At 40.2% G+C, this 26,853-nt stretch overlaps 1 protein-coding gene and 1 pseudogene across 1 annotated transcript in view; one reads left to right on the top strand and one right to left on the bottom strand.

Moving 5' to 3' along the window:
• Window positions 1-26,853, bottom strand: part of Rock2 (Rho associated coiled-coil containing protein kinase 2) — a 127,420-nt gene that overhangs the window by 37,632 nt on the left and 62,935 nt on the right. Inside the window, exons 4-5 of the mRNA XM_021248400.2 lie at window positions 18,104-18,241; window positions 3,001-3,261 (exon numbers count right to left, since the gene is read on the bottom strand). Coding sequence (XP_021104059.2) covers window positions 3,001-3,261; window positions 18,104-18,241 — 399 coding nt within the window. The remainder of the gene's footprint in view (window positions 1-3,000; window positions 3,262-18,103; window positions 18,242-26,853) is intronic.
• On the top strand, window positions 16,602-17,069 carry LOC101723825 (NADH dehydrogenase [ubiquinone] 1 beta subcomplex subunit 4 pseudogene; annotated as a pseudogene).

The following is a 26,853-nucleotide window of genomic DNA, read 5'->3' as shown; positions in this document are numbered from 1 at the left end:
CAAATCATTTTAGTGTAAGTTCCTCCATCTGACAGCTGTGTTTATTTTTGTTTTTATCCATGACATAATGTTTTATAACCAGGACAGAGGAGAACTGATCAGCTGACAGATGAGAAGTGATCCGAGCACCGATGCCTGCATCATAGATGAGATGACAAATTTCTCCCGTAAAGGCCAGACTGTAAACATTTTGGGCTTTGAGGGCCACACAGGTTGTCAGTGAGATTTTCCTTCTGCTTTTAAATCCCCCTATAAAAGTGAGCTGTACAAAACAGAGCACAGGTCAGACCTAACCCTTGTGCTCTACCCTGCCCCTCCCTCCCCAGGTGAACAAGAGCAGGTCTGTGGACATCTCTGGAACGACGAGGGAGTGACAATTATCAAGCAAAGGCCAGCACCGTGAGGAAGCTGAACTTGAACATTATTCACACTCCCAGCTGAAAATTTTAAGTTCTATGCATGACAGTTTTGAATAAACTTTTCTTCAACATTAAAAATAATCATCATTAATATTACTTGAAGAATAGAGATTTTGGCTAAAACAACATAACTGAAGTTGGGTATTTAAAAAACATCTGACTATATTAACATGAAGGGTTTCTATCTTAACCTCAATTCCTTCTTCAAACAAAGGCATAGATTGAAGACACCAGCATGGCCTGTGGATCAGTGTCTGGTGGTACCAGGGTCTGCCCTGCATACCAAAAAGCCAATTCAGAGAAGGTTGAAAGATGACCTAGTGGACACAGAGGGGAAGGAGCAGACAAGGACAGGAGGAGGGCTGTCATCACTCATGGGACAGGCATGCTTTTTAAGAAACTCAGCTATACTTAGGAAGCTGAGTGCCTGGAAGGACAACCTACTGAGAAGCAGAGAAGAGACCCACTCCCAAGAGGTCAGAAACAGTTCCGGCCATGCCAGGATCCGGCGGTGCCTGGGGCCGCCCGAGATGCAGGACAATTGCTTCTAGCTCATACCAGGGAAAACCCTTGCTGGGAGCCATAGGGAACCTGCGTGAAGAGGATCCAGAGAGTCCTACTGACAGCAAGGAACTGGAGGTGACCTGGGATGCTGACACCGAGGCAAAGGAAAGATCAACTATAGATGCTACCGCACACTAAGCAGTAACACACTAAGGTACATACATCAGGGAGAGCTGTGAGTCAGTGCTTCGTGACAGGGCAAGCAACACCTCTTCTAAGACTCTGTCCTATAAACGGGAACCTGTGTGTGCACCACATTGACATGCACACAGACACGGCACACACTGCACTGGCTGTCCATGGGGAAAGGAGACAAGAGGCTGCAGGGCAGGAACTCACGAACACACTGGGAATCAGGAAGAATAGTCAGCTCAACTCTCTTGGATTAAAAAATCATCAATGAAATTAGTAAGCCACATTTTATTGTATTTTTAAAAGATAATTTAGGATGTTCTAACAGGTGGTTTTAGTGTTTGTAACTTATTCTATAAATACCATATTCTGTCCTGTTCCCCATATTCTCATACTCTACACCTTTCTGTCGTTAATCACCTTTAATTCCTCCCCTAAAAACATGCAGCACCCCACCCCATCAAATTTTTAATTAAATCAGAATACACTCATGGAAGTGCAGCACATAAACACAAGAGATTCCACAGAAGTTTACCATTCTATCAGAGAGTTATTTCAAACTTTACTGTGATTACAGATAATGTTCACTGTTAATCATTTCATACCATATTATGGTAAATACTACAAGGGGGAGCCTTAGGAACAACCAAAAACCAGAACACTGGTTAATGGCTGCCGAACACAGTAAGACTCTATGTATCAACATTTATAAGTCATCTGGTAGAATCTAACAGCAGAAAGAAAGTAAGCAAGCAATCAAGCAGGCATGATCTCTCCCCATCAGGAGTTAAAGTACATTCAGAAAGAGAAGGGCAAAGCACAAATAAATCAATATAATGATTAGCTATGAGGTTAATGTTTCTGAACCCATTAATAATATGAATTATTCAATAAGTAAAAGCATCATAATAAGTGATGTCCTCAAATTTATTCCCTATGGTTGATGCAAGAGGGTAGGAGGAAAGTGGTTACATATTTCTTCCCTTATTTTACCTTAACTCCTTAGTTAAAAGAAAATTACAGAAATCCCAATGATGGTGGAAATACTTGTGTACCTAGATTTAGATTCTGTGTCCTAATCCTACCTATACCATTGTCTTAGTTACTTTTTCTCATTGCTAAGACAAAATACTTGACACCCAAAGTTAAAGGACGAAAGGTTTATTTGGCTCACAGTTTGTAGAGGTTTCAGTCCATAGTCAGCTGGGTCCAAAGCAGGGTGCCATGGCAGTGGGGCATCAAAGAGGACAAACAGTCCATGGCAGGCAGAAGGCAACAAAGCAGCAAAGTAGCAAAGAAGCAACAAGCAGCAAGCGACAAGCAGCAACAGCAGCCCTCTTTCTGTCCCTTATATTCTAGTCTATCCAGCACTCACACTCAGGGAGGGCCTTCCCATTAGCCACACCCAGAACTATGCCAAACCAATCAGTAGACTCATTTAGTTATCATACACCCTCAATCCCAGCAATGCACACTCTAAATGCGACCACCTCTGAGAAGCCCCACCTATGAACGAATGAGGCTTTGGGGGAACATTTAGACACAAGCCATAACAACCATTAAACACATGAACCAATCTGATTGATAGCAAATGTTTCCAACGTAACATAAAGAAGCTAAGTTATCAGAGTTTTGCTTTCTCTTGCATGCAGCAAATCTACCAATATTCTATAACTAAACAAATGAGTGGCAAAAAAAAAAAGTTTTAATTTGGTTTTGTAATCAGTCAAACTCAAGGTATCTTTACCCACTCTTTTTTTTTTTTGGTACCGGGGATCGAACTTGGGTCCTTGCACCTGCGCGGCAGGCGGCGATTTACCCACTCTTTGAAGTACTGGTTTGATGTAGCACACTATTTCACACTCTCCTCTTGCCTATTACGTACCTCATCCATCTTCATACAGGTGCCAAAGTCTGCCAGCTTCAGGTGCCCATGCCTATCCAGCAGCATGTTGTCAGGCTTGACATCCCTGTGGATCAGACCCATGGAGTGAATCACATCCAGAGCCAGAACCACTTCTGCAGTGTAGAACTTGGCCCACTTCTCAGGCACATCGTAGTTACTCATCAGGTTTACAAGGTCCCCACCAGGCATGTATTCCATGACCATATATAGATACTTATCATCTTGGAAGGCGCAGAAGAGCTGGAAAGTGATAGGAAAGAAAAAAGCAATTTAAAAAACCAAAACCTTATGAAGGGAACAAAACCCCAACATACTTTTAACCAGTGAAAAAGGAAGCTATTTTATAACCAAAATTGAGTTAAAATTTATGAGATCATTTATTTCAGACTTGGACATATTCAATGGTAAAGCAGGGCAGGAAGAGAGAAGATTTTTACATGGGTACTTGTTCAAGCATACTATATACAACATGCAAAAATCAATGTCCTTCTCTCTGAGAAAAGCCAGTACTGTACAGAAAACTATTTAAATACAAACATCTATAAAAGAGAAACAGAATAGGAACAAGGAACATAAAAAGTGCAAATGACAGAAAAATCCACTATAGTTTAAAAACAAATAGCTTTCTGAAACCTAAACTATTCACATGTCCCTCACAGAAAAGCACCAAGGAGACGGGAGCAGTCTAGAAACATCTAAAAGCTACACAATTCAATGGGTACAATGAAGGTCCCAGTGCAGTGGGAACACATGCGATAGATAGGGGAGGGAAAAGCAGAGTGGGTGCTAAGTAGCTCGTGACACTGTTACTGGCACCATGAGTGTGAACAGTGGAACAGGCAGTGAAACCTCACTCACCAGAAAGGATCTGTGGATCCTAGCAAATGACACGCCCTACCCTTCCCAGAAGCAAACAAGCGATGCAAACAAAGCAAAGTACTTCAAGAAACAAAATTAAGACTGCAGGGGATGCCATATAACACAAATTGAGGGCAGCTGTAAATATGTAAAGTCAATACATATGAAAGCTAACAAATATGGCACTAATTAAACAGTAAGCTAACAGGGAAAAATTCTGAACTGTAAGAATGGAGTACATGACCACGGACAGGAGACCAGATTGCATAGCTAGGAAAGTGAGCAAAGAAATTTCCTCTGAACACATTGAAGGATTAAGAGGAATAATGAGTGGATTTATTATTACTTGGTATGGCAGACATCTTCTAATACAAAACAAAAGAAAGACGAGGGGAACAAGACTGCTGGTCCTATGCAGTACAGGCCCTAAGGTGGTGCAGAGGCCTTTAAGAGGCGAGGCTGAAGGGAGACTTGTGTCAGCAGTGGCACAGCAGTCCCTGGAGAAGACTGCAGGGTACCCTGAGGGAGATGGAGGGGCCCAGGGCTGGTGTCTGCTCCTCACAGGGGTCCTGTACACGCCTGCCTCTGCTATCTGTGCCAGTACAATATAGTCAAGGAATTCTGTGTATAAGTCCCAGCCCCTCCCCCTCCAGCTCATCCTAAAATTTATGTGGAAATGCAAAGAGCCCAGAGGAACCTAAATAATCTTGGCCAGAACTAAGTAGGAGGACTTCTATTTCCCAATTTCAACACTTATCACAAAGCTAATCAACACAGTATTAATACTGGTATAAGAACCAATATACAGATCAATGAAGTAGAACAGAGTCTAGTAATAAACACTTATATTTAATGAGGGGAAAGGTAGCATGTATTTATTTGGGGTTTTGAGACAGGGTCTCCCTTTATAGTTCAGGGTGCCCCTGAACTCACCATGTAGCCTAGGCTGACTTCGAACTCATGGGGATCCTCCTGCCTCACCCTCAGCCCCCACCCAGTGCTGGGATTACAGGCATGTGGCACCACGCCCGGCTCAAGGAAAGGTAATATTTTTTTTTTGGTACGGGGGATGGAACTCGGATCCTTACACTTGGGAGGCAGGCGGCAGAACCACTGAGTTAAATCCCCAGCCCGGAAAGGTAGTATTTTTTAAAAATAGTGCTCAAAAAACTGGATACCTATAGGGAAAAAGATGAACATTTTTAGTTTCTTAAAATGAAAATGTCATTAAGGTGAAAATGTGGTCTGTACATGCACACAGAATTATAGCTCAGCACCGTTGCATGTCGGTAATTAACCCTACGGTGCACGGCTGGGAGCTGAGGTCTGCACCTCTGCCCAGCACGGAGAATACCGGGTCATGTTTCTCCAGCGTGGGCAGAGATCTCTCAAAGCTGGAAGCGCAGCTTTCTCTTTACCCTAAGACCAGATGTGAGCTAGACAGGTATGGGGGTGGGGGGCACTGGCGCATGCGGACAGAGGCTGAGAGCTGTCCCAGCCCACGCAGGGAGGACAGGCAGACGTGCAGCCTAACGGGGATGCGAGAGCCCCAAGGGGTGAATCAAGGGGAGCTTGAGAGAAGGTCCAACTCCGAAAGAGCAACGAGATGTAACCAGGAACTCGTTCTCCTGACAGGAGAGATGTGACCTGGACAAATGATGAAACCTGAGCAGGGCCTGAGGACACCAGTGTCCCCGTTCCAGGAGCGCTGGAGCTCTGCGAGAGACGTCCTCGCCTGTGAGGCGCAAGCCCTGGTTGCATGCTGTGTGCAGTCTCCCAGACTCGCGGGGTGAAACCCCAAAACTCCGCACACGGGGTCACGAGAGTGAGTCTGTTATAGAGGACACGGCGGCAAGAGCTTGCCTGTCCCTCCGCTCTCGGCCCCGGAAGCAGACAACGAGAAGGGAGCTGTCCAGGCCCAGGCCTGGCCACACCGCACTAGTCTCAGTGCTGTGGCCCCCAGCAAGGTGAGTAAAAGGGTGGGCACTGCCGACCCTGGAATGCTCCACCCTGCCCTGCCTGAGAGAAAGGCCCTTCCAGGAGGAGGGACAGGTATTGCACACACACCCAAGAAGGGTTCCTATCCACACAAACAACCAATTGACAGACATCCTAGGGGGAAGGGCAATCGAGGAAGAGACCCACAGAGGCATTTTGGAGAAGACCACATTCAAACATGCAAAGGTACCTGATTATGTTAGAGAAAGAGAAATCTAAATTGCCGTGCACTGTCGCTTCTCATGCAATAAAATGATCGGAATTTTTTTTAAACTAAGTATTAGCAAGAGCAGGAGCAAACGGAATTTATACATGATCCCCACAGCTACAATGAACCTGCCAGGCACCACCAGCCAGGACTCAGCGCAGGGACCTGGAGACATTGCTCTACCCAGGAGCACACCCAACACGGCTGAGCATGCAAACCCTCAGACACTGTGCAAGACACAAATTTCCAAAAACATGCCAACACTGTGGCACAAACAATGAAATCAAACTAGCAATGAAGTGAATATAGCAACACGGCAAATTACTAAGTCACACAGACTTGGTGACATTCAGCAATTCCTCAGGAGACAAGGAAAACCACTCCAATACATTTGCCTTGTCTTAAAATTGTGGACAACACTAGCTTCAGGGGAAAGAATTACCCTCTTCTCTATATATGAAAAGAGAATTTTCAAAGAACTTTAGAAAATACATCAAATACAATCTCAAGTAGAATCTAGTAAGATGCAAACAGATGGTTATAAAAATATGCATGGAGTAGAAAAGGTTTAATTAGAAATATTTCAAAGCTTATGAAAATGTAAGATGTTTAAAGTCTCTGGTTATTCACTGTAACACTTATCAACAGGTACTCTCTGGGAAATACCTTAAAGTTCTTTTGTTAAGAAACAAGTAGTGTCGACAGTATTACATGCTATAGACTGACTTAACCATGACTGTCAGTTTTGTGAATTTTTCTCAGAAATAGAAGTTGAATATCCTGACTCACTTCACCTCACAGCAGTTTAATGGCTTGGCAACAATAAAACTTTATTGCAATTATTCAAGCTCAGAGCTGAGACTGAAATTTGTCTGAGGAAGAATAACTCTCAATCACTTTACCAAACACTTTTCAGCTTTGGAAATTAACTTTTGTTACAGACTTGATAATGCTTCTTAGTTATCACAACCTAAAATCACCAGGCCAAACAGTGCTTACCTGTAAAACTTTGCTACATACAATCACTTTAATGACAGCACCAAATGGTTTACAAACAATTTACAAAGGAGAAGCAAGATCTCCATTCTTACACAAATTTGCAGTGGATGTATTTTCGGAGCTCAAACTAGTATCACAGTACAGCAGAACTTCTGCACCCCAATATAAGTACAAAAGAAAATTTCTACTACAAAACTCATTCAGCCTTTGTAGTTAAGGAGCTTCAATCTAATCTTCAAGTGCAGTGCTTAACCTGCATATTATTAAATAGCTAAGATCAAGAAAGGCATTTAAAAGAATGCTTAAAGGGCTCTCTCCAAGTCACAAATGTGCTCAAAATCACATGCTCAAGGCCATCAACATTTATAAGTATCAGCAGACACTCTTAGTATATCATTGAAGTGGTACTTTATACTCTTTCTCAAAAAAACCTATGAACCTAGTCTATGTAAGAAAACATCAGGGGTCAGGGATTTAACTCAGTGGCATAGCACCTGCTTGGCAAGCTCAAGATCCTGAGTCTGATCCCCAATACCGAAAAGGAAGGAAAAAAAAAAAAAAAAAAAAGAAAACATCAGGCATTTTTCAATACTGGAGTATTACATCCTATTAATATACCTGACAAGTACTCCACAAAACTGTCAAAGTCATCAAAAGCAATGAAAGTATGAAAAACTGTCACAGCCAACAAAATCCTAAAACACAGTATCGAATGTAATGTGATATGATGGCCTGCGACAGAAGAAAGATACTAGGTAAAAACTATGAAAGCCTGAATGCATGACAGACTTTGGTGAGTAATAATATATCAGTATTGGTACATTCATATATTTGTAAGATGTCTAGAAGGGAAACTAGATGGAGGAGGAAAGGAAGTTCTTTATATTACACGCTCAATTTTTTTCTGTAAATCTAATGGCTTTCTTTAAAAATAAAGGCTATTATAAAACTAACCATCTGCTGGTGAATGATAACCAGCATTTGATGGTACCTGGGTGTGTGAAAAAGACATTTTTCAAAGACAAATCTTACTCATCAGCATTACCAAAGAAACATCTGCACTCAATTTTGATGACAGGAAACAGTAGTTGTGAACCCCAATTAAGTAAAATGTTATCACTCCAGCAAACAATTTTATTGCTCTCATTATCTCTATACTTTTAAAAACTGTACTTTCACATTTTTATTTTACTAGTCCATGTTTGCAGTACATAATGGTTACATTCATCAGGGGAAGTTGATACATGTACCTAAGACGTCTTCATTCTTTTATGGCTCCTTCCCCTCCCTCCACCTTTATCACTGTATCTTGAATTTCTCCAATAAAACTGATAAAACTTGGGCTGGGGATTTAGCTCAGTGGTACCACGCCTGTCTCATAAGTGCAAGGTCCTCAATTTGATTCCAGGTACCCAAAACAACAACCAAAAAAAAAACTGATAAAAATTTCTTATGTCATTTTATAAATGCTTAACATAACATCTTCAATTTTGCCTCTTGGTCCAAAAAGCCTAAAATACTTCCATCTGCCTCTTACAAAACTGTTTGCCAACTCCTGGTGTAATTGAAACAAAACTGGCCGTGGTAGGTAACTACTGGAGCTGGATAAACACAGAATTCAACGGACGTACTTTGTTTCTAACTAAGGTATGTTTGGGCTTTATCATCTAGACAGACAAACATTGATAACAGATATAGTTTCTTTTTCTCTTCCTCTTCCTCCTCCTCTCCCTTTTCTACTTCCTTCTCCTTCTTTGTTGATGCTGGGGATCAAACCTAGGGCCTTACACATTCTAGGCAAGTGCTCAATCTCTGTGCTATGTCCCCAGCCCTAAAAGAGTAAATTTTTGAAGCTAAAAATTGTATCTTTAAATATACTGAATTTTTTTTTTCTTGAGAGGTTTGAAAGCAAGTTCAATAAAGCCCCATGGAATGAAGTTACATAAACTAACAAAGCATAAGGAAAATGGTGTCCTCTCCAACTATGTCTACTTGTGTTGCCATGATATGAAAACTAACAATAACCCATGTTTAAAAAAACTGTCTAATCTCATTTATACACACAGATGCAAAATTATTTAACAAAATATCAGTAAATCTAGTATCCTATTAAGAAAATATCACATTACAGCAAAAAGCATTTACTTTAGACTTTATATTACTTTGAAGTCTTTTTGAAAAGCACATTACAATAACAGATTAGACAACAACAACAAACCTTAAAAAATACTTAAGGAACCATTTCAAACACTTCAATGTTATTCCCAATAAGAAACCTATTTGGGGGAGCTGGGGATGTAGCTCAGTAGCACTACACCTGCCTGGCAAGTACAAGGTCCTGAGTTCGATCCCCAGTACCAAAAAAAAAAAAAAGAAACCTCTTTGAAAGAAGGGATAAAGGGATCAAAAATGATCAAGATATGATATATACAGGGCCGGGGATTTAGCTCAGTGGTTCCACCACCTGCCTTGCAAGCGCAAGACCTGAGTTTGATCCCTGGTACCAAAAAAAAAAAAAGATATGATATATACATGTACCAATTGCCCAAAACAAATGCAACCACTGTGTATCACAAGCACACTAATAAAAAGGAAAACTATAGCCACTGAATTTTAAAGTAATAAAAGATAAGGACGAAAAAACTGTTCAACACTACCTTGACTCGGCCATGCCATTTTATTTTGTGCATCATAATACCTACATATTGAAAGGCAAAGGTCTCTTATGCAGAAGTCTCTTCTGAACCTACAGGGGGTGGGGGTTTTGTTTGGTTGGACATCAGGCTCTACACACACACACACACACACACACACACACAGACTATTCTGTTATAAGAAGACTTATGTTTCAAAGTAATCACAGCAATAAAAATGTACCTATTAAAGCAATCCAATCAAAATTACAATTGTAATTTTTAACAAAATGAGAAGCTAACTATAACTTCACAGAGGAAATTATCAAGAATTGCAATAAAAATATATGAGAATGACAAGAAACTTGCCCTACTAGATATTAAAATATATGAAAAATACAGAAACTAAGACAATGTGATTTTAGTACAAGAACAATTAACAAATCAATGTAAAGGAACAGAGCTTAAAGAGAAATTCCTATGTTCATGGTAATTTATGATATGCAAGCTAGTTAATTCATTTCATAGGTAAAGATGAGCTTTTCCATAAATGGTGATAGGAAATTGGCTACTTATTTGAGAAAAACAAAACAAATAGATCCCCTTTTCCAAAAAACTGTGAGTAGTACAAAGCATTTTTATAATCTTCAGCAAGGGGAAAGTATTTCTTACCAAGAATCAAAATAAAGAACATAGAGATTTGACCACATCTAAATGTAAAACTTCAATATGCAACAAACAGTAGTCAAGAGATTGTATTTCCAACATATATATAACAAAGGATTAATATCCAAGATCTATTAGCATTAACAAATGAATTAAGTGTTCCATTAGAAAAACTGGATAATCAATGTAAAAGAATAAATTACTAATAAGGATATTAAATATGTAGAATTTTGTAATTAAGGAAATACCATTTAATAGTATTTTATCAGGCATGCAACTAATAAAAATTCAAAATAATACAATATTCAATATTTGCTACAAATGTGAAAGAAAACATTTAAGAACCAAAATGTAGTTGTACCACTCCCCACAATGAATGTATTCATTATGGACTGCAAACACGTACTAATAAAAAAAACAGAACAATTAGAGACACTATAAATTTGTAAAAGTTCCCCTCCCTTTTTTTTACAAAGCAATTTGGCACTTTCATCAAAATGTCAATATGCATATCATGTGACCTAGGAATTCCAATGCTAGGAATCTAGTCTAAAGAAATGCTTACTTATAGGATACAGTTAATTCCATTCCAAGCATAGAAATCAGAGAAAGTATGTCTGGAACTCCCTGTTATATCAGCTAGCAAGCAAGCTATCACACTCCCAAGGGCAAGTCAAAAGGTTGCAGACAATCTGAATAGAACCCCATTAACCAAAGGTGCCACATTATAAACATCTAAATATATCAAGTAGGTTTTCTAAGTGTATGCATACAAAACCGAAACCCTCCCCACCCAAACTAGAGACCCTTAAAAAATAAAACTACTGGGGCCGGGGATTTAGCTCAGTGGTTTCGCCGCCTGCTGTGCAAGCACAAGGACAGTAGTTCAGTTCAATCCCCGGTACCAAAAATAAATAAATAAAAATAAAATAAAACTACTCTGAAATCTGGCAAATACAGTATGAGGAAAGAATAAAGCATTTATCCTGCTCTTTCTTTGTGAACTGTAGCACCGGGTAATCAGTAAATAGGAGAATTATGTTACCTTTACAGAAATATTCTAGCCAGGCCTAGTGGTGCACACCTGTGATCCCAGCACTGCAGAGGCTGAGGCAGGAGTTCCAGGCCAGTTATGGGCTATATAGTGAGTTCAAGGCCAGCCTGGACTACATGGCGATACTCTTGTCTCAAAAACATACAACACAGCAAAACAAAACACACACAAAAATAAAAAGAAATAGTCCAGTCACCATAATAAAGGAGGAATGATTAAATTGGAATATCACCATTTATAAAATGGACCAATACCATGAGCACCGACATCTGGTAACAAAACAGATATCAGATATTAGCCTTCTGACAGAAGAAAAACATTGCCTGGGGAAACCTGCACACCGCCCACTCCAGTCAAACTTGAATCTGATCAAGGCTTTATATCTACTCACATTTTACAGAAACACAAATGAGAGAAAAATATATTAAACTGCATTTGAAGGACAAAATAAAAAAAACTCCAGATTTCCTCAATCTGGAAACAAAAGAAAACAGAAGAGGACACTCCAGGTAGAGATTTAAAAAGATATATCTGGAAAAAAAGAAAAAAGATGTATCTGAACTTAAAATGTTACAATGGCATAACTAAAGTAAATGGATCAGGGGCACACATTTGAGTGAGCTGTGTTTACCATAAAAGTAAGGACACTAGAAAAACAGCAAACTGAATACATACTTGGTTTAAAAAAGACAAAGTCCGGGGCCTGGGATTTACCTCAGTGGTTCCGCCGCCTGCCTTGCAAGTGCAAGGTCCCTAGTTCGATCCCCGGTACCAAAATAAAAATAAAGTCCTTTCTACCAGCAAAAAACCCCAAAAAGTATTATTTCTTGTGCTACTGGGGTTCTATTCAAATAACCCTTGCCTAAGCCTGTGTCTTCAAGAGTTGTACCTACTTGATCTTCTGGCAGATTGTTTTACTATTTAGATCTTTGATCCATTTTGATTTTAGTTTAGTGCATGGTGAGAGATACGGGTCTAGACTCAAACTTCAGCATGTGGATATCAAACTTTTCCAGCACCATTTATCCCCACCCCCACCCCCACCCCACACTGGGGATTGAACACAGGGCCCTGAGCTTGCGAGGCAGGCACTGAGCTACATCCCCGGCCCCTCCCAGCACCACTTATTACAGAGGCTGTCTTTTCTCCAGACACTTAAACAATGGGCAACCTAAAGGAACAGGCAATTCTCACAAGTACAAATAGCCAACAAATACAAGAAAAAATGTCCAGCACTGCTGGCCATTAAAGAAATGCAAACTAAATCTACTTTGAGATAGCATCTTACCCCAGAAAGAATAGCAACCATAAAAAAATCTAATATAACAAAACGCTGGAGAGGCGGGGGGGGGGGGTTGCTCTTCTGTATAGTTTGTAGGAACGTAAAGTAGTACCAATCACTATGGAAATCAGTGCAGAGATTCCTTAAAAAACTAAAATTAGAAATTCCATTTGACTCAGCTATCCCTTCTATCTTCCCAAGAGTTAAAATTATCATATTATAGGGATACATGCATACCCATGTTTATAGCAGCACAATTTATAATAGCTAGATTTTGGAAAGAGCACATACGTCCACCAACAGATGGATGGATAAGGAAAATATATTTACACACAGTGGAGTTCTACTCTATCATAAGGAAAGATAAACTTGGCGCGTTCATAGATAAATGGATGTAACTTGAGAACATAAGTGAAATAATGATATACAAGCTTAATTATGGCAGGTTTCTTTTATATGAGAAATTCAAATTATATATATATGGAGCAAAATAGAAGCCAGATAAATAGGAAATGGGGAGAGGTTCCAGTGATTCCCAAAATTACCTACTGTTGTTTCAAAAATATTTTAATATATATGCTGATTTGTTTCATTTATACTACTAGTTTCTCTTAGTTCACTGAAAAGAAAGTTTTGCACTAATAGCTGTTTCTTCTTTGTGAGAATTTTTTGTTGCTGTCTTCTATTCTGAGTAACTATACTTTGAAGATAACGATACACAGTGCATAGTGTATTAACTATTGTTATTCTATTATTTTGTTATGAAATATTATTTTTTCCATAAACTAAAACAAGAAAATTAAAAAGGTATCTTTCCAACAATAATATAGTAACAATGAATTATGAGGCTGTTTGTATAATTAAATATTGAGTACTCACTAAAAATTAAGAGATGAGATTTGGGAAGATAATCCATTGAAATTGATTATAGGCACACCTGGGACCTGCTAATTTCTCTTCAAGGTAGATCCCTAAAAGGAATATACGAACATATATACCAATTTCATATGAAAAATACTCATATGCACTGAGGTGAGGCATAGCTGTAATAAATGGTGTATCTATTTTTAGTTTTTGAGGACTCTCCATACTAGTTTACACTTGCACCAGCAGTCTCAAAGGGTTCCTTTCTAGTTATCCTCACCAGCATGTATTGTTTTTGCATTCTTTTGGGGGGAGGGAGGGGTTGCTTGCCTCACCTGGGGTTAGATTCTAGACTGACCTCATCTTGAACAAAGAACTGAATGAAACGAGCAAAAACCAGTGACAAACTTTATCTGAAAAAGTAAAAGTGAAGGGTGAAGGAGAAACTGGCTCTGCAGAGTGAGCTTGGGCTCAGTAAAAGAGGAAAAAACAAGATAAAAGTACATCCTGGAGGAAGCAGGCCTGTTTTTGTGTTCTTGATGATAGCCATTCTAATTGGGATGTGATAGAACTGTAACTTAGTTTTGATCCTCATTTCCTTAACAGCTAAAGATGCATGGCTTCTATCTAGATTGCCCCCTCCCCAAAGCCTCCTGTGCTCACAAGTGAGCTGTAGGGAGGTGGCTGGATCATGGGTGTGTCATGCTGGATTACCCACTAAGAGTTTGGAGCTGGGTGGGATGTTGGAAGTTAAAGCCAGGTGGGGAGAGGTGGTCCCTATGGCGTGGCTTGGAAGGGTGTAAATATACACATCCCTCCTACTCCCTTGATTGCTGCCCTGCTTTCTGCCTATCACACCGTGAACTGCTTCTCCTCTGCCATGTCACCCTGCCTTGGAGCCAGGTGACTATCAGCTGAAACCTCTATAAACTGTGAGCCAAAATAAATCCTTCTTCCTTTAACTTATGGGTATCAGATATTTTTTTCCCCGAAATGAGAAAGTGACCAAGCCAGATATTGAGCTTTTTTTTTTTTCCCATATATTCTTGGGCATTTTTACTTCTTTTGAGAACTCTCTGTTCAATTCATTTGTCTATTTATTGATTGGGCCATTGGGTTTTTTGAGACGTGTTCAATTTTTTGAGTTCTTTATATAGTCTAGATATCAATCCTCTATCAGAAGAATAGCTAGCAAAGATTTCCTCCCATTCTGTAGGTTGCCTATCTCTTCAATCTGTTTGTTTCCTTTGTAGTGCAGAAGCTTTTCAATTTGAAGTATATCCATCTGTTGATTCTTGATTTCCTGTGCTATTGGAGCTCTATTCAGGAAGTTTCTGCCTGAGTCTATGGCTTTAGATGTTTCCCCTATGTTATCATCCAGCAGTTTGAAAGCTTCTGGTCTTGTATCTAGGTCTTTGTCTTAGTTACTTTTCTTGTTGCTGAGACAAAACACTCGATACCCAAAGCTAAAGGAGGAAAGGCTTATTGTAGCTCACAGTTTTAGAGGTTTCAGTTCTCAGTTGGCTGGCTCCAAGGCAGAATGGCATGGCAGACAGGCATCGCGGAGGAGAAACGGTTCATGGCGCACAGAAGGCACCAAAGTAGCACAGAAACAGAAGCTGCAGCCTCCCTCTCCCTTTTATCCCTTCCAGGCTACCTGCCCTTTGGGTGGTGCTGCTCACACCCTGGGTGGGCCTTCCCATTTTCCACACCCAGAACTATGCCAAACCAATCAGTGGACTAATTTAGTAATCACACACTCTCAATCCCAGCATCACACATCCTAGATCCAGCCACCTCTGCAAGGGCCTATCTATGAGCACGAGGCTTTGAGGGGATATCTAGACACAAGCCCTAACAACCTGATCCATTTTGTTTTGATTTTAGTACAGGGAGAGAGAGAAGGATCTGGTGTAGTCTTCTACAAGCAAAGTCTTCCCAGCATCATTTGTTAAAGAAGCTGTTCCTCTAGTATAGGTCCTTTGGCCCTCTGTCAAAATTCATATGGCTGCAAGTGCTGGGGTTGTTTCTGTGTCTTCTGTTCTGCTCCATTGGTCTCCTGTCTGTTTTTGTGTCAGTGCTGAGTTGTTTTGTCACTGTGGCTTTACAGTGCAGGGCACTGTGATGCCTCCAGTGCTGCTCTTTTTGCTCAGGACTGTTTTGGCTATTTCAGTCTTCTGTGATTCCATATGAATCTTAGCATTTTTTTCACTAGTTCTGTGAATACTGTTAGTATTTTAATAGGGATTACATTGAATCTGTAAATCACTTTTGGAAATATGGCCATTTTAACAATCCATGAACAAGAGAAGTGTTTCCATTTCCTAATGTCTTCTTCAATACCTCTCTTCAGCATTCTCTAATCTTCAGTACAGAGGCCTTTCACATTCTTGTTTAGGTTGATTCCTATGTATTGTATTTTCAATCTCTTGTGAATGGAATTGTTTCCCTGATTTCTTTTGCAGCATTACTGGTGTATGGGAAAGCTATTGATTTTTGTGTGCCAATTTTGGAACCAGAGTTATTTTTTCTTTTCTTTTTGTTTTTGGTACCGGGGATTGAACTCGGGACCTTGTGCTTTCGAGGCAGGCAATGGAACCACTGAGCTAAATCCCTAGCCCTGAGTGATTTTTTTCAAATGCACTGTTTTCACCACTGATCTACTTCCTCAGATTATTTCAATAATCAAGAGATATTTTATCAATTAACACTCTATAAGGGTCCACTTAGCAGAATTAAGATAACAGCATAGGGCCGGGGATTTAACTCAGTGGTTTCGCCGCCTGCTGTACAAACGCAAGGACCCGAGTTCCATCCCTGGTACAAAAATAAATAAATAAATGAATGAATGAATAATACCAGCATATAAAATGGTTAACTGGAAATGGCAAGAAATCTATTATGAAAGCAATGTTAAGTAAAAAGTGGAAAAAATTCTTTATCATCATCATTCTTTAATCAAGTCAATATTATGGTACATAATTTGCCACAAAAATTCCTAGTAACTAGGAGCTGGGGGTGGGGAGCAAGATGGCGTTCCCAAAGCACAAGCCCTCACGCTGGGCCACTCTTCCTGCTACCCTTGACCCAGCCGAACACGACATATCTCCGGAAACCCGGAAGGCCAAGTCGAGTGTTTGGCCATAAGAGCCTGGCTTAAACAAGAGTATTTGCTTCAGTTCAACAATCCAAATCGCCGAGGGCTCATCATTCTGCTTTGACCCGTTGGACCTATGCAAGATCAGCTAATACCTATCCCAGTTTCAGACCCACTCCTAAAAACTCACTGATAGGAATTTCATTTGGACTTGGGCCCCTCATCTTCTGGTACTATGTTTTCAAAATGGATAGGGATAGGAAGGAAAAGCTTATCCAAGAAGGAAAACTGGGACGACCATTTAATATCTCATATTAAGTCTGGCCATGATGACTGTGCTTTCTTGTTTAAATAAATCTTCTACTAAAGGTTGGGCATAGTGCTGCATGCCTGTAATCCCAGCACTTGGGAGGCTGAGGCAGGAGGATCGCTGCAAGTGTGAGGCCAGCCTGGAGTACTAGTGAATTCAAGGCCATCTGAACTACATAGTGAGACCTTGTCTCAAAAAACAAAAACAATAAAAAAAAAATCTTCTATTATTAAAAAAAAAAAAAATTCCAAGTAACTAGCTACAATCAACAAAATAAAGGAAAGGGGGAAGACTATGACTCAATCTTTTGACGACAAAGCCATCTAAATTGGTACTTTTGCTTTATTTTTGGTACCAGGGATCATCCTCAGGTCCTTGCGCTTGACTGAGCTAAATCCCCAGCCCTAAATTGGTAATTTAAAAAAAAAAATTCTAGTATTAAAAATCTGCAGAGAAGCAAAGCTGGTGAGGAATATAAAGGAAAAGGAGTCAAAACAGAATCATAAATTCCTTAATTCACTCAAAGAAGACACAGAAGCAGGAATGTTATCATAGTCAGTGATGGTGAACCTTTTAGATCTTTCATTGATGCAAACAGCCCCCTGCAGCAACATGTGCCATAGGTTCACCACCACTGTCATAGGTAATATATAACAGACTGTAGGAGAATTTCCAACATGTCTATTGTCAGAAGCTTTTCTGTTTAAGACAGGACAATTAACATAACATCAACTTCTGAGTAATATTAACATGTACTATCTTTCCAAATGACTCACTTAATTTACTTTTTCCGATGATGTAAATCACAATAAACGGTAGGCAGAAAATAATGGCATACTGGTGATCAAGCCAATTCTGTACATTAAGAAACTAAAAAGGAAAAACCTGCAAGTAATACTTGCTTCTACAAAACAACTTAAGCAATTATTCATGTCATGTCTATGCAGACCTAGTGTTTAGGAACATTAAACAAGTATGCTGAATTGCATCTTATTAACAACACCTGCATTACTACCGAGTGACCAAGGCATAGCATTTCTGACAAAGTAAAGTCTTATGAACAATGAGAACTCATAAAAGAAGGAAATAAAGTTTAAAATTTCATATGCTTACCTCAACCACCCAGGGACTATTGGCAAAGGCCATAATATCTCTTTCTTCCCAGAAAAAAGCAGCATCTGATCTTTTGATCATTTCAAACTTACTAAGCAGCTTCATGGCATACACATTCTGTGATGCCTTATGACGAACCTGTGGATTTGTTAAAACACAAAAATTAATCCTTTAATTTTATGACATTAAGTGATCAGATCATACCACAATACTACTATTAAGACTTCAGGGCTGGGAATGTAGCTCAGTAGCACCACCTCTGGCCTGGCAAGTGCAAGGTCCTGAGTTTGATTGCAGGTTTGGGCGGGGGGGGGGGGGGGGTGTCTTCAGCTGAAAAACAAAATGATCCTTAACTACCTAATAAAATGTAATATTACATATGTAAAAGAAACGAAGGAGAAAATTTATATAACAGCCTAAATCTTTCATGCAAAATACAATACCTTTCAATACCAGGTTTAATATGCAACTAAATTTATTTCAGCTAAATGAAGCTAAATTCATGAAGCATCATTCCCTTCTGTTACTTAATCAATTTTAAGAATAAGATATTATTAAATGGGAAACTTCCAAGCTATGTCTCATGGGGAAATTCATTTATTTTAGTTTGAAGCATCAATGTATCACTATCAGAACATGAAAACCTAACTGATTTAAAGTTCAAGGGATATCTATGATTTTATTGTTATCTTTATGTCTTTTTAGGCAGCTTATTTTAAAAGGTTATTTTTCCTTATAGAGAAAAGCTACCAACAATATGGTTGTATGGTCAATTCTTACCTTCCTCATTAGACTATAAATTCCCTAAGAGCAAGAACACTATTTTTGAGCACTCTTTTAATTCCCATAACTGGTAATTAACTGCCTACCACAGAGCTAATAAATATTTAATGTATGATAAATGCAGTTAACATTCATTCAATAATTAACAATAAATAAGAACTGCTAACATTTATACCTAGGTATCTAACAGGATATCCAAAACTGAACTCCTCATCTTCACCCTTGAATTTATCCCTTCTACTGTCGTCCCCATTTGCATAAATAGCAACTTTATCCTTCCAGTTACCTGGGCTAAAAAAAACCCCTCTGCCAGCAAATCAAGTCATTTCTACCTCTAAGGTGTCTCAGAGCCCAGTGGCTTCTAACCATTTCCACTGCTGCCTGCCCTTTCCTTCTGAGCCAGCTCCTTGGCCTGCAGTCACTGCTGGTGACTCCCTTTCGTGTCCCCTGTGTGCAGGAACCACTTACAGACCCCTCCCCACACTTCTTGCGCTTGCCAGGCAGACACAGCACCACTGAACTCCATCCCGGCTCTACAGTTTAAAAACAACAACTTATCTGTCACCTATCTCAGCACTAGAATTTAACATAATGAAGGCAAATGTTTGTGTTTTGTTTGCTATTTAACCCCCCATGCCCAGTAAAAAGCCTGACACATAATATTCTTTTTTTTCTTTTTTTGGTACCGGGGATCAAACTCGGGTCCTTGAGCCTGCACAGCAGGCGGTGAAACCACTGAGCTAAATCCCCTGCCCTGACACATAATATTCTTTCAATAAATCTTTCCTAAAAGAATGAATTTACTGAGTACTTTGTAGTACGACCCATGGGCTATATATTTTGATGCATGCGGGCCGGGGATTTAGCTCAGTGGTTCCACCACTTGCCTTGAAAGTGCAAAGTCCCAAGTTTGACCCCCAGCACCAAAAAAACAAAAAAAACAAAAGCACAAAACAACCTCAAGCCTCTTCATTTCACTCCCAACATAAAGCCAAAACTTCTCATTTTCTCTTGTAATATGTCAAATTAGATAATAAATCACATTGGCCCCAAAACGGCACTATTTTGATGCATGCATTACCTTAAACTTCACAACAGTTCCAGTGAGGTATTATTTCCCCACTATAAATGGCAAATATGAGGCACAGGGAAGTAAACTTGCCAGAGGACCATACAGAATGAAGTCGGAAAGGCAGTCAGCATGCAGGATCCACGCTGTTTCTACATATGTAAGCTCACAGTTAGGGCCATTTCCGCAAACCAAGCCAAATGGCACCTGCCAGCCCGACAGCTCATCCAGTTTGTACTTTCACTCAGGAGCTCTGACCAGTCTGTGGTCACCCACTTAGGGTTGGAAGAGAGAAGCTAAGAGGAAGGCGAGCTGCTGGCCACAGTCTATAGGGCCCCAAGTCATCCAGCCTATGTCCACCTTCCCAGCTGAAACTCTGCCATTTTCATTTCTCTGCATGTTCCAAGCACACACATCTCCTCTCAGTGCCTCCACCAGACCAAGCCTTGCCTCGGCGGCCTCACAGTACTGAGGAGAGCATGAGAAAACCCACCACAGTCCCAAACTCTCCTCTCCCCAGGACACCTGCTCCTTACGGCTCAGCTGAAATATGTGGCGCCTCTAAAAGGCTTTCTCTGACCACCCTAAAGCATCTCACCGAGCTCTGCCTCGGTACTCTGTTTATTTTCTTCCTCACACATACCACAATTTGTAATTTTTAAATGTTGTTTGTTTCTTTGTATTTACTGCCTGTCTCTGATGTTGGAATGTACACTCAGCAAGAGTAGGGATCATTCACACTTGTTTTGTTTTCTGATATTCACAGTGCCAAATTCAATCCCAGCATTAGCTATAAAATATACTCATTAAATATTTGAATCTGGAACTAATAATATGTAGAAACATATTTTTTGAACTCAATGGCTGGCCAGACTATAAATTTCCAGTTTTAAGAAAGGTTCAACAATATTTTTAGTTGCTTCTTGTCTACTATACATCTAGAACCAATACTTATATTGATGAAAATAAAGTAAATCAAAGGAATACCATCTCTCCCTGAGGAGACAGGAAAGAACCATCACGCTTTACAGATCAAATGCTGTATAAAATACAACAGAATTCTGAACAATCATAAAATGTATGCATTCAAGACAAAGTTTTCTCCAATAACAAAGTAGATAAGAGCTTTTGAGTGGACTTGAACAAACCAACAACAAAGAACACGGATACCTCCTAGTATGATGCAGCGAATGCATGAATTTATCACTCAGAACCATGTACATCTGGCTATGAGGGAGGACCCAGCACTGCTGAGCATTCCCATCGTGAACAACCATCAAACACAGGAAGAAACCGCTTTCAGGATTTGTAAAAGAAGCAGCAGAAGGTCCACTCTCAGCTGGGCTCTGTCTGGCCCCTAGCAACACACACCCACACACAAACACACACACACACACTCCTGCGGGCTCAGTGGTAAAGACTCTGACTAGCATGAATGAGACCTTGGATTCAATCTCCAGCACTGAAAAAATAAATCAAAATATACACATGAATAATAAATTTTAAAATGACCATAATCTCAGGGAAAGAAACTTACCAACTCAGCTGCGCAACTGCCCAGAAACCCTGCTTGAAATCAGTATCCCATCCAGTGTGCCACAAGTAGCATCTCAGCAGAGCACAGTGCCCTGAAGCTAAGGAGCAGAGAACAGGTGGCACTGACAACAGGACTGGAAAGTCAGGAGTCAAAAGGAGGGGGGGCCAGAAACTGTGAGGAAGGAAGCAGCGCAGTGGTGGAAGGTCAGGAGCCACACCCAGGGCGGGGCGGGGGGTGTGTGTGTGTGTGTCTTGGAAGCTGCAAGGAAGCAGCGGGCTCAAGGCTGGGCTCTGCAGAGCAGGGGCCATTTCCTAAGGAGCAACTGCTATGGGGTTGACAAAAGAACAGAAACACTGAAGTCAAGCAGCACGGGAAGGACATTCAACAGCCAGTCAGCAAAACTGAACAAGGACTACTAATTTCCTGGCCATCCAGCTGATGCACCTTAGAATAAAGAACAACGCACAAAGCAGGCCTACTGGAGCACTGCCTAACCCAGCCAAGAATAAACTCTGAACGGCCACAAGTAGCACAGTTTGGAGATTAAAAGTCCTTGGGAAAGCGCAAGGACCCAAGTTCTATCCCCGGTATCAGAAAAAAAAAGTCCTTCGGAAACACCTTCCTCTTTCCAACATCTACTTTACAAAGTGTAAAATGAAGCCTGCACAAGTTAAGGGGAGCCAGTACATAACTGCATGGCTCACTGAAATAAAAATCAACTCCTCAAAGAAAAATACCAAATTCAGAGTTCCTACCACATGTCCATAAGGTGCAATATACAATTTAAAAATTATTAAAGGCGAAAAGGAAATGTGAGTCATTAAGAAACAAAGCAGTTGGGGCCTGGGATTTAGCTCAGTGGTTTCGCCACCTGCTGCGCAAGCGCAAGGACCCGAGTTCGATCCCCAGTACCAAAAAAGAAACAAAGCAGTCAACAGAAAATGACGCCAAAAGATGTTGAATTTAGCTTTAAAACACCCTTATAAATACATGAGGACTTTATAATACCTTAAAATAATACCTGAAGAAACAAAAGCAAATATGTTAAAGAAATATGGAAAATAAAGCCTCAACGAAAGAAGAAAACATCAACAAGGACATAAAACTATACAAAACAACTGATTAGGAATTCTGTGACTGAAAAATACAACAATTGAAATGATAACGTCACCAGAAAGGTTTAATGGAGAATGGAGACAGAATTTAAATCAGTTGGACTTTAGCATAAATCAATTCAGTGGCCTCTGAGATAGCCCTACAGAGTCTAATGGGATATAAATGGACCTAACAGTCCAGCTGAGAAACAGAAATTATCAAAATTGGTTAAAAAGCACATCCTGATTTATACAGTTTAAGTATCATCAAGTGAAAATAAAAGCATAGGAAAAACTACATCATGCTAACAGCAAGGACAGGAAAGTTAGAATAGCAATATAAATAATCAAGCAGACTTCAAGGCAAGGCTATTTCAATAACTAAACAGGACAATCTAGATAAAGAGATAATTCAGGGCCAGGGATTTAGCTCAGTGGTTCTGCTGCCTCCCTCGCAAGCTCAAGGTCCTGAGTTCGATCCCCAGTAAAAAATAAAATAAAATAAAGAGATAATTCATCAGGAAGGCCTAATTGTAAATATGTGTGCATCTTCAACACAAGAGCCAACAATTTGTGAAGCCAATACTGATGGAACTAAAGAAAATGATAATTCTATGTTTTTAGTTGGAAATTTTAACAACCCCATCTCAGTACTTGATAGAACAAGTGGGTAAAACATCAGTACGGATAGAAAGAAAATACATCTCAGTGTGAAAACTGTTTAACCAAATATTAATTACAAAGGTTACTAAGAAATTCTATCACTTCTCATTTTAAAATATTTTGAAATTTGAAGTATCAATACACTGTAGCTTTACATGAAAAGAAAGCTACATGCAAAAGATCAACTGAGTGATAACAAGAGTTGGAGCTTCCATCCATCTCCCTATCAAGGAGGTAGGCTGGAGTAACAATTCCTTTAATTTATGGTGTTATGAACTTTATAGAATGCTGAAAACATATGCACTAGATGGCAATAAAACATGGGGTGGGGGTTTAAGGGATGAATGACCCTAGCCTACCACTGCAGAGAGGCTAAATTTTAACTGACTTGTGTTGAATTAGCAGATTATCTCAAAGCAAATGATTGTGCCAATGATATTGTTAAATACAGCACAAGTAATTGCTAACAAGAAGTTGCTAGAGTATGGCCTCTCTTATATTTACACTACCCTTCAAAACCTTCACTTACTCTAAAAGCAAATCAAAATTTGAATGTTTCCTAACTTTATCAGAGCAATAACTCCATACAACATTACAGCAGATTAATCTATCTCATATCATTACTTATGCTTGACCCAGACAGTGACAAAACCTGTTTTAAGAATGTACTTAAATATTTAAACCATTAATGTTTACATATGAGATAACTACACAGAGAAATAATCTAGAAGGAAACAGCCATTTACATACGTTAACACAAATTCCCACCACAGCCACGCGACATCTCCTAGTGCCCTGCTCTTGCATGCAGGAAAAGCCCCGCCATCGAGCCCAGGCAGCAAGGGAGGAAGAGGCACACAAGGCAGAAGGGCAGAGTATGTGCAGTCAGCACGCATGTCCCACTGAGCATGGGTAGCATGAGCTCAGACACTGTGAGAAGCACGTCCTTGACACTTCCTCCCCAACCACCGCACACCTAAGATCAACAGGGTCAGTGGTGAAGCCCCGCTAACAGAGAAGGAAAACGGAGCTGAGCACAAGCATGCAGGCCTTCTTCATACAGAGCTGGTCGATGAAAGGGTGGCAGTGAATACTGTGAAAGAAAGAGGGACTGAAGAAATACATGGAGGCACACCCAGCAGGACTTAATAGAAAACTGGGCAGGGGAATTAAGAAAAGAAAAATCGATGACCCGCCCCACCACTACAGATTGAGTCCAGGGCTTTCACATTCCCAGTTCCCTTAATAATTTTTTATTTTGACAGAGGGTCTCCCCAAATTGCTTAATTGCCCAAACTGGGCTCAAACTAGTGATCCTCCTGCCCCAGCCTCCCAAAGTGCTGGGATTACAGGCGTGCACCACCACATCTGGCTGATTCCCTTTTTATTTTGGTTTGAGCAACTAATTTGGTGCTGGAGTCATTTACTAAGATGAAGAGATAAGAATAGGAATAGTTTTATGGAGGAAGAACAGAGTTATAGAACCAAGGGTTCTAATTTTACACATTTTAGATGTCCATGATACTTTTTTTCTTTTTATAATTTATTTTATTAGTACATGTTTGTAATTCATCCAGTTTACAATCATCTTGGGGAGTGGTTACATGTACATATTACAGCTTTTTAAAAAAAATCCCCTTCTTCTTCCCTCCCCCATGACACATCTGACTGTCAAGTCATCATGGATATGAACTGGAGAGTGAGGTACAAAGTTCTGAGCAGTGACATCAAATAAATGGTATTTAAAGTCACATGATGCATGAGCTCACCCTGGAAGAGAATGCAAGTTAGAGTCTATCCACTGGCAACTACAATATGTAGAGGTCAGGTGGGGATGAACCACCTGAAGAAGAATGAGAAAGAATAGCCAGTAAAATGGGGAGACTGGATGTTTCAAGAAGGAAGAATCAGGGCCAGGGATTTAGCTCAATGGCACCGCACCTGCCTGGCAAATGCAAGGTCCTGAGTTCGATTCCTGGTACCAAAGGGGGAAAAAAAGAAAGAAGAACCAAGTAAGTCTAAGTAAGATGAGAGTGAAATACTGCACAGTCAGTAACGCTACAGATGAAGTCCACACTTACTTGACAGGGAAGATGGTTATGACCGTGTAACAAAGAAAACACACGCTGTAATCTTCCACACCTCGATCCAAATCTCACTTCACCTACTAAGCATCTACATGACCATCAGCAGATTATTCATGCTGTCTATGAAAACTGGCATCACAGCAATAATACTACCTAAAGACTTGTGAGGTCGCGTAGAGCCTGTCCCAAATATTATATAACAACTGCCATAAAAGCATATGCTACTACTTGTTACATTAAAAAACATGAATTACAAAAACATGTACATAATATGATCCCTTAATATGGAGATATTTAAGACATACATATATCACATATATCTTTAAAAACTGAAAAGTTGCAAAGCTATGCATCAAACTAAGAAGAGCTGGTATCGCTCGATAGGTCTCCCTATTTGTGAATTTTAAGAATATAACGGTAGCTTATTTTCTTATTATTCTACTATGAATATATTTGTCATAGTATACATAAAATAATTCTTTTTCTCATGTCAAGAGAAAATAACTAGCACTGATTCTATTTTTATAACTCAATAGGGAAAAAATTTTAACTTTCCTCAAATGAAAAATAATTAGGATAAATATAAATACCCACTGAAAATAACTCTACACTCCTTGGAACCGCCTCCAAATGCTCCCAGCCGTCGCAGCAGTAAAGGACAGCACTGTGCCTGCCAACGCCTGAGCGCTTGTGGGAACACACCTTTCTGTGGTGCCGGTCACACAGCCCCAGGCAGCCGGCACACACAGACATCACCAAGAAAGAAGCCCTGGCTGTGTTGGGCACTACCCCCAATTCTAGTTTCCTCTACAAAAACGAGATGTCAGAAAAGATATACTAAGGACACAAGCCACTAGCAATACTGCTGTCAGATAAAAATCATCCATGTCACAAACTTTTCGTGATATAAAATAAATGCATATATTCTCTGTAGGTAGAGAAAAAAAGACACAATCTGAGCGGCTTCTGCCATCCTGGAATCATGGAACTCTTCAATCTGAGAGGAGTGCCCTTTCAGATGCCAAAGCCCAAGCCCAAAGCTGTTAGGTGGCTTGGTAGCTTCGGCCTCTCAACACTCTCCCAGGCACCCTGGGTGCAGCAACTCCCACCTCAACCCACCAAGGGAAGGGCCAGCTCCCTCCCTCAGGCTCTCCAGCCCCATCAGGCACACAGCCCACCGAGCTCCAGACAGCAGGCAGGCATCCTCCTCTCTCCATAGGACCGCACTGCAGGGAGAGAGACGGAGGCTCTGCTATGCACCTCTAGAGACTGGCACATCTCTCCAACACAATGGTCCTGGGTAAACTATGGGTGACACCTAAATGAACTTTTGCTACCTGACAATTAACTGCTAACACTTACTCAACATGACTAGGACACAAGGGCCATTCTATGGGCTTTTTACACATTGTCATATCTGTCACAGGAATCCTATAAGGTATGAATGCCACTGTTAGCTTCACTTACCACCTAACAAACTGAGGGGTTAGGGCCGGGGATTTAGCTCAGTGGCTCTG

This window comes from Heterocephalus glaber, unplaced genomic scaffold (assembly GCF_053883595.1).
Source record: "Heterocephalus glaber isolate CG9 unplaced genomic scaffold, H.glaber_assembly_v1.0 deba00001724, whole genome shotgun sequence".
In the NCBI taxonomy this organism is placed as follows: Eukaryota; Metazoa; Chordata; class Mammalia; order Rodentia; family Bathyergidae; genus Heterocephalus; species Heterocephalus glaber.
This window is presented reverse-complemented; position numbering and strand designations above follow the sequence as displayed.